Here is a 13818-nt window from a genome sequence, read left to right as displayed (position 1 = left end):
ATATGAAATTGGTGGTGGGTGTACACAGGGTGCTTGGTGTGTGGTAAAGGTTGACAGTTTGAAAAAACTATATACACTGATGACAATCCGTTCGGCCATTCGGCCATGGCCGTCTGATAGGCTCAATCTGATCATGAGAGATACCTATGACAAGGCATTAGCGAAAGAAGGGTTAAATAAGTAAGCAGGAAAACTTACCATCCCCTTCCCAAGGCCCAAACAATCTCCGCTAAGATCGGTCTACTCGAGGCTTAAAAATGAAGAAAGTCCGAGTCGATGAGTACCCGCCCCTGTCCCGTGGAGCCTGAGAGAGATGCGGAGGCGATGTCCGAAGAAGAAAGAACGACGCCGAGGAAATCTGAGAAAGACATTAGCAACAAGAAGGTAAGGGTAACAAGAGTCACACGACTCACGAGGAGCAACTGAGATGAGGAGGCCATGAGGAGACCGTGAGGAGGCCGTGATGAGGAGGCCGTTAAGAGGAGCCCATGATGAGGATGCCGTGATTAGGAGCCATGATGAAAAAACTGAGATGAGGAGACCATGAGGAAGAGGCCATGGCGAGGAGGCCGCGATGAAGAGGCCATGATGAGGAGGCCGCGATAAAGAAACCGAGATGCAGTAGCCGTGAGAAGAAAACCGAGATGAGGAGATTCAGAGATGCGACTAAATTGACTGATGATGTAAGCACATCGGAATGATACCGAAAGCAGGTGCCCAATGAGGATGCAAGCGCTGGAAATAGGCAAGGAAATCAGGACGCCAAAATAAAGACGCTGAAATCCAGGAGCGAAATTGAGGATGCCAAAACGATGCTGAAAGGCAGACGACGAAAGAGGATGTCGAAATAAGCATGGCGAAAGCAGTGATGAATGCAGTCGCGAAACAAAGATGCCGAAAGCTGATGAATGCAGACGACGAAGAGGATACCGAAATGAGGATGACGAATGCAGATGACGATTGCAAGACGCCGAAATGATGGAAGACGCAAGGAAGCTGGGAGCATGTTGGCTACAAGAAGTCAGGAAACAGAAGACCGTGGTCACAAACTGGCAAAGCCAAAGTCGCTGGGTGTCAAATAAAGTGTGACAAAAATTTATTGTGCTCGAGGTCCGAAAAGTTGAAAACCGTGATGAGTACCCGCCCCTGTCGCGTGGATCGAGCTGTGAGGTAATGTGGAGGTGGAAGCTGAGATAGTGTTAATAGTGAACTGTAGGGGAAAATTGCACATGGAGCACACATACTAGTGGAGGCGGCTGTTGGAGGATCGTCCGATGAGGTTGGAAGCCGATGAGATTGAAGGCCGGTGAGGTTGGAAGCTTGCTCAGAGCCAGAAGTGATGATGTCCGAAGATGATGAGTACCCGCCCCATCCCTGGGCTCGAGCGAGAGAGAACGGTGAGGAATCTGGACGTTAAGTCAGCAAGGATAAGCAGAAGTGTGGCGATGCTACTCACCGATGGCGACGAAGTTCCTAGGTGGCCTTCGACTAGGTGACCTTCGATGGGAACCAAACTAGAGAGGATGATGAGGAATCTGGACGGCTGAGCCAGTGAGAAAAAGCAAAATCGCAGGGTTGATACTGACTGGCGGGGGCGAAGTCCCTGGGCGACCACCAATGGGAACCAAACTGTCTGACAAGACGAGACGAAATTCCTATTTTAATGTCAGATTCACACATTGCGGGGGGGGAGAACAGAAGGAACTGACCTGTGGCTGAGAAGCCGGGCGCAGCGAGGAAGGCTCGCGAAGGTAGAGTGGACTGGAAGTCAGCGATGAGAGGACTGTGATGTAGTGGAGATGACGAGGTGGAACGGCAGTGCACGACGACGAGGACAACGTGTATTGGCAACTCAACAGTGAATGGATGGAGTGCTTGCCTTGTAGCGGTGTTGGTAACTGATGAAGAGAAACGCTGAGCGCATATTACTGTCTGACAAGAACAAAATGGAAGGCGAACATACATGAAAAGATTACTCACCAGATCCCGCCATGAAGAAGAATTGAACGCATCACCGTCTGACAAAAAAGGAGGAGGGTGAACATACAAGGCGGTGATGACCACTCAGGATTCAAAGGATGAAGGCAAAAACCTGAACGCATCTCTGTCTGGCAAGAAGCAAATGGAAGAAGAACATACATGCGAGGCGGCGATGACCACTCAGGGTCCACGGGATAAAGGAAAACAACTGACTACATCACTGACTGACAAAAAGCAAAGACAAGAAAAACGTACATGCAAGACGATTATGAATGACCACTTAGGGTCCCAGGATGAATGAGAAGAACTGAACGCATCACTGTGTGAAGAGTGAAAGCGAAGTGGATCTTACTTGTTGCCCGGGGGCTACGCACCATGATAGGTGACGGCAGCTGGGGAAGCCTGTGAAGCGCCCGCAAGCTGACGATGACTGAGGGGCGCTATGGGTAAGCAGAGAACATGCAAAACACCTGCGGTTCGAGTTAGTGCGCAAAGACAGACGTACCTGAGATGAAAGGCTGAGTGAGATGGTAACAAGGACATAAGGAGGCTGCTAGGCACTCGTCCGAACGGATCGTAGTACTTCACAATACCAACACCAGACCCCCGCAGTGAACTGATGAGGTAACCCTCCCAAGAGGCACGAAGCCTGAAGCTCGCTCAATCCTTGCGATACCCGGCCGCGCCAAACATGTTGAGTTAACATAAATGCTATCGCACCCACGCTACAGACCGGATAAACGTCTGTACGGATCGCCTTCAGTCGACTGCGGGCCCGACAGGCGATCTGAGGATCATGCCTGCCAGAAAAGATTGCGAAAAGAGTCCGCCTCACCAAGTCAATAGCTCACTCACCGTGAATAAAAGAAGAAAAAGGAAGGAGAGTTCGGAGCGGGGGTGAAACCACGTACTTACGTTGGAGGGCGATTCGGACAGCTGGCGATTCGGACACTCTCAGCTGGGTCGTGACCAAAATTTTCTAGGGGAACCGTGAAGTACCAGCGAGTAGCCTTGGTCGAGTTATGCCACCCGTGCCAACCCCTATCGGCTGATTCTTCACAACTCCAGGGTCCCAATCCATCAGTTGGCGACCGTTGACGCTCGAGAAAGTTCCTACGTGCCTTCTCACATTATTCATATTCATCCTGAGCAAGATCGCTGCTCGTTTCCTCCTTACAGCATCATTTCATCTTGTAGTTGGGGATTTCGTTCGGATTCAGCTGTGGTAGGAATTTGGTAAGGGCAAAGTCTGAGCTTCGGCGGAACCCTGGGTAGAGTACACTAAGAAACTTGGTAGGAACATCAGATTGGCCAATATAATTTCTATTGCGTTTTGCGCCAAACTCTTCTCCTATGAAACCATGGAATCTCTCACAGAGCTGGACTTTGCAGTGACTCACTGCCCTGAGCGTACCAATCTAATTACACGCCATTTCGAGCAGCTAAAATCATTTACGATCGTCTCAGGTTGGAGTATGTCGATACCTCGGCATGACTAATGTGTGATCGAGAGCCAGTAAGCACTGGCAGGATGCAAGAAGCCAGTATTGTCTGCTCATTTCAATGCATTTTGCTTCCTCGCAGACGCAATGTGCTTTCGGGGGAATACTGCACAATCAACTCGCACCACCAAGTGGTGGCCGTAGAGAAAGTAGAGTAAGATAAGTTAACTAAACTGACTGATTCCTATGCTGCAATGGGAAACCAAAAGCCCAAGGTTTGACAGAGTAGATAAAGTGAATGGTTTAACCACGAACATTCCCAGCTATGCCGCTGTCTTGCCTTGGCTTGCCCTGGCTTGGAGGATCTGCTGGGTTGAATGCGAATTAAAAGCAGGAAGGAACTAACAAGACAGTAGAACTAACGAGAAGGGAGAACTTGACTAGCAGAGGACAGGCTTTTGTTGGGCAACAGTAGGACTCTCGACAAACCGGTAATTCGAATTGAAGACTTGAAATGAAACAGAATGTTCTTTTAAAATTGGAGGCAATGAAAACGCATACATTAAGGGCATCGACATCTCAAACATAGCGTCATTCTTTCAATAAAAAGTCGGAAATAAGATGTGAATTCAGTCTCCTTTTATGCAGTGCCTTCCACCGTACAGGTACAATTTGGTTGGGTTGGCGCTGGTTCCTAGACTGGTGATCCTGCAAGAGTGCCCCCGGATTCACCATCACCCCGGCAATCTATTGTAGCGAACGAAACCAGGAATTTTATGAATTAATACATTTCTATCGAGGATACGAAATGAGTGATAGGGCTGGAAATTAGACCTGAAGTCAAAATAACCTTTTCTTGGCGAGTTTCGGGGACGGGGAGCCTCATCACGTGTGTTGCCAATTGTGTGGAGACCTGGAGATGTCTAATTGAACGTGATCAATTTCCCAACTAGCCGGATTTCAGCTTTGTATCTGAGTCAGAATAGGTCGCGAGCGGAGAGCAGTTCCGATATCCCGAGCTCATGTTTTCCAGGAAGGCCTCGTGACAAGTGCCCAGGTTAACCCGAAAAGGAGATCCCCATCATTGCAAAGAATGCTCCATTTCCGCTTGTTGTTATTTGGACGATGATGCAGATTGTCTAATGACCTTCCATGCGTAATTAACTATGTCCGCGTCAAAGCCTATGTCCGGATGGGACAAGGTGGGCGACCGATTCTATCGCAAGGTGCAGCTCTATACCGCTGTCTTTGACACAGAACTAGAGCTAGAGAATTATCTGGTGGCTGGAGCACCATACAGCGGAGCGCTAGGTGGGCATTGACGTCTCATAAATTCCGTCGATACATTCTCTAATCCATCGGATAGCATTCCATAGGAATGAAAATAAACTCCAAACCGTCCGGAGTGGATCGACAGCAAAAGCTGCGATCGACATCTACAGCTGTGCAGGCAAGCTTCTTCGCCGCATAAATGTAACGCACCAATGCCTAGCAATCAACACGGATATAATGGCTAACTTTTTTTAGTGGGACAAGGGTGCCATTAAAGGGCTTGGGTGGTCTGAAGATGAGAAGCTCATTGTCGTCACGGAAGACGGTACAGTCCGGGTGTACTACGACTTTCAAGGCGACTTTATTCCATTCAACCTTGCGCATGTGTGTTTGACTCGCAGGCTCGAACTTCTTCGGCGCAGATCGCTAATAATGGTAGGGTGCGGATGAACATGGAGTTATATCATGCAGATTCTGGTCGACCGGATTCGTTGCCCTCCTGGGGAACAATGAATTTGTCACCGTTTCGAAATATGAAGAACCCCGTCCAAAAGTCCTTGCCGCCCATCCCGAAGGCGAAATCCACTGCTGGACGTTGATAGCCCCAGGCGACTCCTTGTCACGCTCAGTAGAAGTCCTCTTCGCAATCGACCGGACGGTTTTTGTTCTCGATGCGACAGAGGCAGAAGATCGAGGGCTCGATCGTGGCCCGTTTCGACATCTTGCCGTATCACCGAATGGGAAGTTTGTCGCTTTGTATACCGATGATGGCAAGGTTTGGGTCGTTTCAAGCGATTTTCAGAACCGCTTCAGCGAATACGATACGCGAGTGAAGACATTGCCAAAAGACCTGCATTGGTGCGGCAATAACGCCGTGATAGTTGCGTGGGAGGACGAGGTGCATCTCATCGGACCAAACGGGGCATCATCGAAGTAGGCCAACTCAACGACTTGATGGATTATGCTAATCATCTTAGGTATTATTACGATAACTGGGTTCAACTGGTTCCTGACATTGATGGAATTCGACTATTTACCAACGATGCATGCGAGTTCATCCAGAGGGTTCCAGGTAAATCGTCACCGAACTTGGTATCCAAGCCGCTGCTAATTAAATCCAAGACTCGGTCGAGGAGGTCTTCCGGCTTGGTTCAACATCACCTGCATCTGTACTTTTAGATGCCGTTGAACAGCTGGAGCAAAAGTCACCGAAGGCAGATGATGATATACAAATGATCCGCTCAAACCTTGATGAAGCCGTTGATACATGCGTCAAGGCAGCTGGCCATGAGTATGACGTGCACTGGCAGAAGCAGCTCATGAAAGCTGCGTCCCTCGGCAAATCGGTTCTCGATCTGTACAACAGCGATGAGTTCGTCGAGATGTGTGAGACGCTGCGAGTTCTAAATGCCGTGCGGTTCTATGAAATTGGAATTCCGCTTTCATACGAGCAGTATCTCCGCTTAACGCCGGAGAGGCTCATTGAGCGTCTCATCAATCGGCAAGAGTATCTGCTCGCGCTAAAACTCTCAGATTTTCTGCATCTTCCAACGGAAAGGATATACGTCCATTGGGCGAGCCAAAAGGTCAAGGTGTCGTTGGATAGCGACGATGCAATTTGCCGAATCATCGTTCAGAAGTTGAACGGTAAGAAAGGAATCTCGTTCGAGGAGATCGCACAAGCTGCTTACGACGAAGGACGAGCAAAGCTTGCCACGGAGTTGCTAAACTACGAACCTCGAGCGGGAAAGCAGGTGCCACTATTATTGAACATGAAGGAAGATGTCATCGCCCTTGACAAAGCGGTAGAAAGCGGCGATCCCGATCTGGTCTACTCGGTCTTGCTGCAACTGAAGAAGAAACTGCCCTTGGCATCCTTCTTCCGAACCATCAACGGTCGACCAGTCGCGACTGCGCTCGTCCAAGCCTTGGCAGCCGACCAAGACAAAGAGTTGCTGAAAGATCTTTTCTATCAAGATGATCGACGCGACGATGGGTGTAATCTTCTCTTCGACGAAGCGCTGGCGCAGAAAGTCCTCTCGGCACGGCTGGAGAAGCTGAAACTCGCCGCGAAGCTTCTCCAGGACTCCAAAGAGAACACGTTCCAGGCGAAATGCATCGATGAGACCCAACGCTTGCTGAAGATACAAGATGCGATCGAGAAGGATGCCGGGCCGGGATTCACGGGCCTTTCGGTCAACGAGACCATTTTCAAGCTGGTCCGCATCGGGCAGCTCAAGCGAGCGCAACGCGTGCAGTCCGAGTTCAAGGTCCCGGAGAAGTCCTTCTGGTGGATCCGGCTGCGAGCGCTGGTGTCGAAACGAGATTGGATTGAGCTGGAAGAGATGGCGAAGGTTAAGCGCAGCCCGATTAGCTGGGAGGTGAGTTTTGAATCTGTACTCCACTATGGTGACAGTTACTGACACGTGTCGATAGCCATTCTACAACGAAATCCTCGCCGCCGGCAACACGCGCACAGCGTCCCTATTCATCCCGAAGTGCACGGGGTTGACGGTATCCGACCGGATCGAAATGTGGTTGAAATGCGGTCTCATAGTTCGGGCGGGGGAAGAGGCGCTCAAAGCGAAGGACCTGGGCGCGCTCCATGATCTGAAGAGCAAGGCGGCGGGCAACACAGTCGGCGAACTCGATCGCATGATCGCACAACTTGCCCCGACGAAACGATGAGCTCTCCTATTGAGTATTTCCAAATTTTGCTGCGTAGTCTCATAATGCTGCCCTCTTGGCAAGCCAGTCTGCTATACAATGAACAGAATAACTCCTTGCGCCCTTTGCAGATGTGCCCACCAAACCTCAATTGACGCGCACTTCCACGAGCGGGCCTCGACTGCCGAAACGCTGGGTATCATCGCCAATCTTCCGCCGGAAGAGACCCAACTCTTTCAAAAACTCGTTTGCCTCCTCTGATACTTCGGCAGCCCAATCACCGTGCGTCGCCTCCGGTTCAATGTATCCCTCTCCATCAGTCTCCTTCGCCTGCCCATTTTCCTTGTCCTCCGCTGTATATTCGAAATCGATCGTCGTCATCGCTGGAACCGGCACGACCGACGCCACGGGCTGCGCGCTCGGAATGACGATCGGATTCTTCAGCTCGCCCAACACCAGCCCCAAATGCCTCCGCAACGCCGCCGTCTCGTCCACCAATTTCTCATTCGCGACCCGCAACTCCTCCGCCTCGGCCGCCAGCGCTTTAACCTTCGCATCGCTGACTGCGCGGGTCTCTTCCATCAGTCGCTGCATTTTGTTGACCTGTTTCTGGTAGTCTTCCAGGCCTTCTTCTTCTTTCTCGCGCCGCACACGCGTCACGTTGATGGTTGTTTGCAGGCTTCGGATCGTCTCGGCCATCATTTCGATCTGGGCGTCGCGTTCGGCGGCGGAGATGGCGTCGACGTTGGCGGTTGCACGGGTGCGGATTCGCTTGGCTTGGTCGGCGTAGCGCAGGGTGGATAATGTCTCGTCATAGTCGCACGGTGAAATGCATGCGACCATCGCGGTTTTGCTGTTGCCACCTAAGCTGTCCTTTAGCAACCACGTCAGGACACTGTCTCTGTACGGGACGATATCTCTCGGTGCGGCTTTCCTCGGTGTTCCGTTCGGTCCTCCTTGCCGTCGTGGATCGGCTAAGGCAGCGATGACGCGACCGAGTGTGGTGAGGGACTTGTTGATTTTTCCTCCTTCGAGGAGCCGTTGTCCGGTCGCTTCGGTCGCTTTTGCTCGCTCGGAACCAGCGAGGTCGACGAGTCGCATACGTGCGGAGCTCTCGATCGTCTCATCTGTGGTAAGGGAGTGTTGGATCTGCTTCAGCTGGATGGTGAAGACGGCGTGGGATCGCGAAGACGTGTCGTTCATTTTCGTGGACGCGGTTGTTCGGGTCTAAGTATCCTAGTCAGCGCGATCTCTTCGCCACAGACACGTAGTTCATACACTATCGCCCATTTTCATAAGACGTTCAACATCCTCGTAGTTCTTCGCCGGTGCATCGGTCAATCCTTGGACATACACACCGTCCGTCTGCGACTCGCGGATTTTTAGGTAATGAGGTGGATTCGTTCGTGGCACAAGTAGGTCCCGTACATGTTCGTTATACACTTCAAAGTAAGAGACGTGGACATTGTAGGTGGTGTTGGGCGAAGGATCTCGCTCTATTCGACCGAACAGCTCGCGACATGTTCGAGGGATAAGTCCAGGTTGCTCTGGAGTGCCCATCATTGTGTAGCTTTTCCCCGAGCCAGTCTGGCCGTATGCGAAAATGCAGGTATGGTATCCATCAAAGTTGTGGTCGAGGAACTCTTCGCCGAACGATTTGTATACATCTTCCTGATGCGCATAGTGGTCATCCTCCAGCCTATGGGACCAGAATGACTTGTCGAATGTGAATGCCTTTTCTTCGAAGACCTTCCGGGAGTTGGTTTTTGCATTTGCTGGGTCCAAGGAGTTTGGAGCAAGCAGGGTCGTTGTCTGCGTGCGGGGGTTCATCTTGATCAGACATTGTGCCCCTCGTTCGATCTCTGCTCAGGGTAAATAAGAATGCAGCTCGGATAACACCTTGATAATTGAAGAGTCTGTACCTCTTTTCACATAACCTCTCACCCTTACCACCACCTTCACATTCGCGCTGTCTTGATCGTGCATCGCGAGTCGTGGCGACATTGCGACCGGGACTGGCTCCGTAGCCCTGAGCGAGGGGGTCGAAGCAGTGGATTCGTAAAGTCGTGGCTCACAAGACAGACCACGATAAAACCGCGGGTCCATCGCCATGTCGCATAGTAATTCGTGAATGCAGTCCCAAGTTTGCGCGTATTTTAGCCGTTGAACAAGATGCATCAAGTCCAGCAAGTGCGATTGTTTGCTAAAGTCGAAGGAGCGACACGAGTCAGGCTGGTGAGGTGGGTCGATCTAGTGTGTTGGTGCGCCTGTGCGGTATGCACTCCCTCCAGTCACACAACAGAACTGTGTAGCACTGATAGGAAAGTGTAAACAAACAGGTTGCGACGCCAACGGGTTTAAGGCTTGGCGCTTCTAGAAGCTTGCCAATTTTGTCCCACATCAAAAAATGGACTGCGTTATTCCATCACTCCCGAACAATTACAATTCATCGTTAGTTTAAAAGTTGTCGAAGTTTTGTTATAGTTAATCAATACTTGGATGGATGTACCGTCTAGTCACTCTAACTTATGGACGTTTTGGCGGTAGACTTGGCCGAGTCCATTCCACAGCAACGGCTCCTAGAAGAATTCGTTTCTTCGCATCTCAGCCACGCCGATGGAGACCAGTTGGTCGCAGTCGGACAGATCTTGTCTACACTTGCTTTCAAGGCCAAGCTGGTAGGTTGTGCGGCTTATTAACTTTTAATCCGGTAACATCTAACATGGTAGACTAGCAAGACTCATCAAAAGTCATCGAATCCTATAGCGATGCAATATTTCGCCAATTGAAAGAGCCTGATCATACTGGATCGCTGAGTCGACGCCTAGCAACTGTTCTTGTAAAGTCCGAATATGTCAGGGCATGCGTACTGCTCAGAGTTGAAGAGCACTTATGCAACTATATATCCGGATGCCCATCCATTCGTGATAGTTCATCGACAGCAGAATTCTTGGTTTCGCATGGTCTGAGCCAGCGATACCGCGCTCCCAAGGAACAGGATGAGTCTGTGTCTGGCAGCGAAATCATTTCCTTGGTCCTGTTTCTGAGCATGTTATTCAGCGACTGCAATGTACCGACTGTCATCCCCGAAGGCATATTCTGCCACCTCCTTGTCATTCTAGGTGCTCAAGATGATGCGATTTGTTATGCTGCGAGACAGGTGATCATTACTCTGCTCGAAACATCCAAAACTGGATCTGTCAAAGTAATGGTACCTACTCTAGGTGTATCCGTCCACTCACTCGTATGGTCTCGAGTAATGGGACTGCTGCCTTCTGAACGAGAAAATGGCGGGACGTCCATCGCGAGTGTACTTGCCGTGTGGCTGAAACTTGCAGCCTGCTCTAAGGGCGACGAGCTTCAGGCACCGCTTCGAAAAGATATTTATTGGATACTTCTGCAGAAGATTCTTCTTCGTGGGTCCGATCAGCAAAGAAAACTTGGGCTTGCCATCATGCGGATGTCGCTAGATGCTATCCAAGACCCTCGGGAAACCCCCGTGCTCGGTATACGAAAAGAGCAGATTGAAAACGACAAGAATTTCTATCAGAGGTACTGCACTCTATTCGAGACGATCATCATCGGACGGTATCTCAATCAGATTGAGGACTGCATACCAGAGCTCAACAAAATCAGCGCCGACGATTCTCCCGTCCATCCATCGTGGATTTTCCTGCTTTTCACGCCAGCTTTCGATTCGGCGCTGCAAGACAAGAACCGACGCATCATTGCGCAATGGGTTATGGACCGACCGGAACTACTCGCTTCACTCAGCCGACGCCAAAATATTTCAACCGGGGCGGGAGAGCCTTCCCTTTTATCTCTCATCGTCAACCCGTTCCTTGGGTGGGCTGCTCAGGGAACCCACTTTACCTCAAGTCTACTGAGGGTGAATCGCCGCATAGTCAGCGAGCATGGCGCAGCGCTTTCGAGTTTCTTGTCGGCACTAATGAATGGACTGGAAGAAGATGAGGCGTCCGAGCTTATGCATCAGATCGTAAACACGTACTTGATCCAAATTCCTCCGCCTAACCCGACTGGATTGGCATTCATCCTTCATGGGATATACCAGTCCGCTGCGTACAGGCCATATATTATCACTGATAGGCATGTTGAATTATTTCGTCAACTCCAGCTCCCTGCCAAAGTGTCTCTGCCTCCTTCCGCTTTAAGAGTCGTTCGGATCCTCGCTCAGCGTATCGGTCAACTTGCCACAAATATCTCGCAAGTACCGAAAGATGCCAGTCAGATGAGCTTGGAATCTCCGCATAGCGACAGCACACAGGAGACGCAGGAAAGCGACCATGGTTTACCAATCCACCCGAAAATCGAACTTGCGTCTCCTCGTGAAGATTTGCAGCCGAAGCCCTTTCAAGGGTTTTTACGGTCCCTTGAGAGCACAGATTATCGATTCTTGCGAGGAGAGGGACTACAGTCCGTTTGTTCGAGCGTTTATAATCTCCTAAAGACTAACTCATCAGACCAAGAAGAGGAAGGAGTTGCTTTAGACCGTATATTACAGCTGATCTGGGAGCGACTTGAAATCGAAGATTTCCCCCGCGCAACCTGCCACATCTTCCCCAAGCTCATATTCCACGAAAATTGCCTCCGTCATGGCATGCGACACCCAGAATTCGCCGATCTGGTCTCGAGTTGGGCGGAAGGGTTGCTCGACCTGTGTCGAACCCGGATCGCGACGCTCCCCTCGCTGATGCGATCCGTTCGCGAAGCGTTCTTCAAACACCCAGAAGCGTTCCAGGCTTTCCATCTCGATTCTTTCCTTTACAAATTTGTATCTGATCCTCCTAGGATTGTGCTAGACTTTTCGTACGAAGAGTCTATGGAGTACCTGCTTGAGCCCGCTGGGAAGGGAAGGGACGGCTCGCCTGCTACCAGCCGTCCAGAGCTCTCAACCCGCTATGGCCTGGGTAGCGGCTTCACTCACGAATCCTACAGTCTTATATGCACATTTGACATGTTCAATCATTTATGTGCATTGAATGATTCTGCCTGCTACGATCTCTTCGACAGAATCATCACGCCATGGACGAATCAGTCAACGAAAGACGCCACCATCCCAGCGAAATGGAAGAGGACCTCCCAATTGCAGGCCGCATTCATCCTAGCGGAGTCCGTCTTCTCCCAAGAAACTTCGAAGCAATATTTCGAGCCCCTGCTACGGTTGCTCTCGATCGAGGCGATGCCACGTTTCCGCATCCTCGTGGAATGGATACTCGTCCGCTTCCTGCATCATACGCCCGATATGCACGACGACTTCCTTCGAGCATTCGAAGGTGCATCGAACGATTTCCACAACCCGAAATACACCTCAAGCTTGGTGCGCGCTGCTGTAGCCATCGCACAGCTGCCGGTCGCGTCCGAAGATTTCTCGAGTCGGTTAATGGTGCTGTTGATGGCCATGTCGATGTACACGAGCGTCGCCGTACGATACGCAAGTCAATGGGCGATCCTTTTTCTCTTTGACAATGCCGAATCGCGGGGTTGGGATACGATCACTGGAAACCCAATACTGAAGAATACCGCGGCATACTTGCATAAACTGAAAACCGAGACGGCCGTACCGGGACGTGTCCCTCCAATGAGGGTTGTCGAGGATCGCAGCCTATCAGCCGTGGTGGAGGGATCGTTCATCGACGCACAACCATCCGAGCAACCCATAGCGACACGCTTGGATTTCCAGCTGCTGTGGGAAGAGGATGCAAAATCGGGTCTAGATACCTCCCGTTTATCGGCTACCTTACCACTCGGCAATCCAGAGCTGCGACCGCCGGTAAAATTACCGAAGAAGAAACAGCGAGAGGCGGTTCAAGCGGCAGAGGCAGGCGCGACCGCCGCAGCCCCCCTTCAAACTAAAGGCTACACGATCGAGAATATCTTAGACGACTCGAAGACAAGCTGCCGAAACAGCGACCTGATCCTCGTCGCGTCGCTCATCGAATACCCCGTCAACCTCGGCGGCCTAAGCCGCTGCGCCGAAGTGTTCGGTGCTGGAAGCCTCTACATCCCCTCGCTATCCGTCGTCGCGGACAAGGAATTCAAAGCACTCTCGGTATCCTCCGAAGTTCATCTGCCGATTCACGAGTGTCCGGAGATGGGATTGAAGCAGATGCTGGCAGCGAAAAAGAATGAGGGATATACGATCGTGGGGATTGAACAGACGGACCATAGCGTGATCCTAGGTACAGCGGAGGCCGTGCTACCCACGAAAGCGGTCTTCGTGCTAGGTAGCGAACGATACGGTATCCCCGGAGAGCTGATGCTGGAGATGGACACGTTTGTCGAGATTCGGCAGCTGGGTATCGTTCGGAGCCTGAACGTGCAGACGGCCGCGGCGGTCGTCTTGGCTGAGTATGTGAGACAGCATCGGTAGCAAAACGTATAGAGACAGTTGATCCTTCAATGTAATATACATGTAATATAACAATTTGTTGATCTA

At 51.0% G+C, this 13818-nt stretch overlaps 4 protein-coding genes across 4 annotated transcripts; 2 read left to right on the top strand and 2 right to left on the bottom strand.

The window, feature by feature from the left end:
• Window positions 1-1199: 1199 nt before the first annotated feature.
• On the bottom strand, window positions 1200-1993 carry P152DRAFT_446642 (uncharacterized protein; the record flags this gene model as incomplete). The annotated part of the gene is made up of 5 exons (XM_033677930.1): window positions 1200-1210; window positions 1245-1406; window positions 1587-1655; window positions 1710-1928; window positions 1981-1993. The coding sequence occupies 5 exons, from the start codon at window positions 1991-1993 to the stop codon at window positions 1200-1202; spliced, it is 474 nt and encodes a 157-aa protein (XP_033537226.1).
• Window positions 1994-4383: 2390 nt separating this feature from the next.
• On the top strand, window positions 4384-7466 carry P152DRAFT_479505 (vacuolar protein-like protein sorting vps16). The gene is made up of 7 exons (XM_033681717.1): window positions 4384-4733; window positions 4789-4895; window positions 4950-5078; window positions 5134-5627; window positions 5672-5766; window positions 5817-7075; window positions 7131-7466. The coding sequence occupies exons 1-7, from the start codon at window positions 4589-4591 to the stop codon at window positions 7380-7382; spliced, it is 2481 nt and encodes an 826-aa protein (XP_033537225.1). The 5' UTR covers window positions 4384-4588; the 3' UTR covers window positions 7383-7466.
• P152DRAFT_455298 (kinesin-domain-containing protein) lies at window positions 7208-9558 on the bottom strand. The gene is made up of 3 exons (XM_033678760.1): window positions 9284-9558; window positions 8640-9223; window positions 7208-8588 (listed from the first exon to the last, which is right to left on the bottom strand). Exons 2-3 carry the CDS (start codon window positions 9189-9191, stop codon window positions 7509-7511), a joined length of 1632 nt encoding a protein of 543 aa, XP_033537224.1. The 5' UTR covers window positions 9192-9223; window positions 9284-9558; the 3' UTR covers window positions 7208-7508.
• Window positions 9559-9926: 368 nt separating this feature from the next.
• Window positions 9927-13759, top strand: P152DRAFT_479503 (uncharacterized protein). Its single transcript, XM_033681716.1, has 2 exons — window positions 9927-10039; window positions 10100-13759. The coding sequence occupies exon 2, from the start codon at window positions 10411-10413 to the stop codon at window positions 13750-13752; it is 3342 nt and encodes a 1113-aa protein (XP_033537223.1). The 5' UTR covers window positions 9927-10039; window positions 10100-10410; the 3' UTR covers window positions 13753-13759.
• Window positions 13760-13818: the final 59 nt, after the last annotated feature.

Source organism: Eremomyces bilateralis (assembly GCF_010015585.1).
Source record: "Eremomyces bilateralis CBS 781.70 unplaced genomic scaffold P152scaffold_3, whole genome shotgun sequence".
NCBI classification, from domain to species: domain Eukaryota; kingdom Fungi; phylum Ascomycota; class Dothideomycetes; order Eremomycetales; family Eremomycetaceae; genus Eremomyces; species Eremomyces bilateralis.
Note: the sequence above shows the minus strand (reverse complement) of the source record. Positions and strands in the feature narration are given on the sequence as shown.

What these genes read in the sequence shown, in the direction of transcription:
- P152DRAFT_479505 (XM_033681717.1), top strand. Translation starts at nt 4,589, where the DNA reads ATGTCCGCGTCAAAGCCTATGTCCGGATGGGACAAGGTGGGCGACCGA. An exon ending in TTCCATTCAACCTTGCGCAT is followed by an intron (nt 5,079 to 5,133) that starts GTGTGTTTGACT and finishes TAATAATGGTAG; the next exon opens with GGTGCGGATGAACATGGAGT. An exon ending in GCAGCCCGATTAGCTGGGAG is followed by an intron (nt 7,076 to 7,130) that starts GTGAGTTTTGAA and finishes ACGTGTCGATAG; the next exon opens with CCATTCTACAACGAAATCCT.
- P152DRAFT_455298 (XM_033678760.1), bottom strand. Translation starts at nt 9,191, where the DNA reads ATGAACCCCCGCACGCAGACAACGACCCTGCTTGCTCCAAACTCCTTG. An exon ending in TTATGAAAATGGGCGATAGT is followed by an intron (nt 8,589 to 8,639) that starts GTATGAACTACG and finishes TAGGATACTTAG; the next exon opens with ACCCGAACAACCGCGTCCAC.
- P152DRAFT_479503 (XM_033681716.1), top strand. Translation starts at nt 10,411, where the DNA reads ATGTTATTCAGCGACTGCAATGTACCGACTGTCATCCCCGAAGGCATA.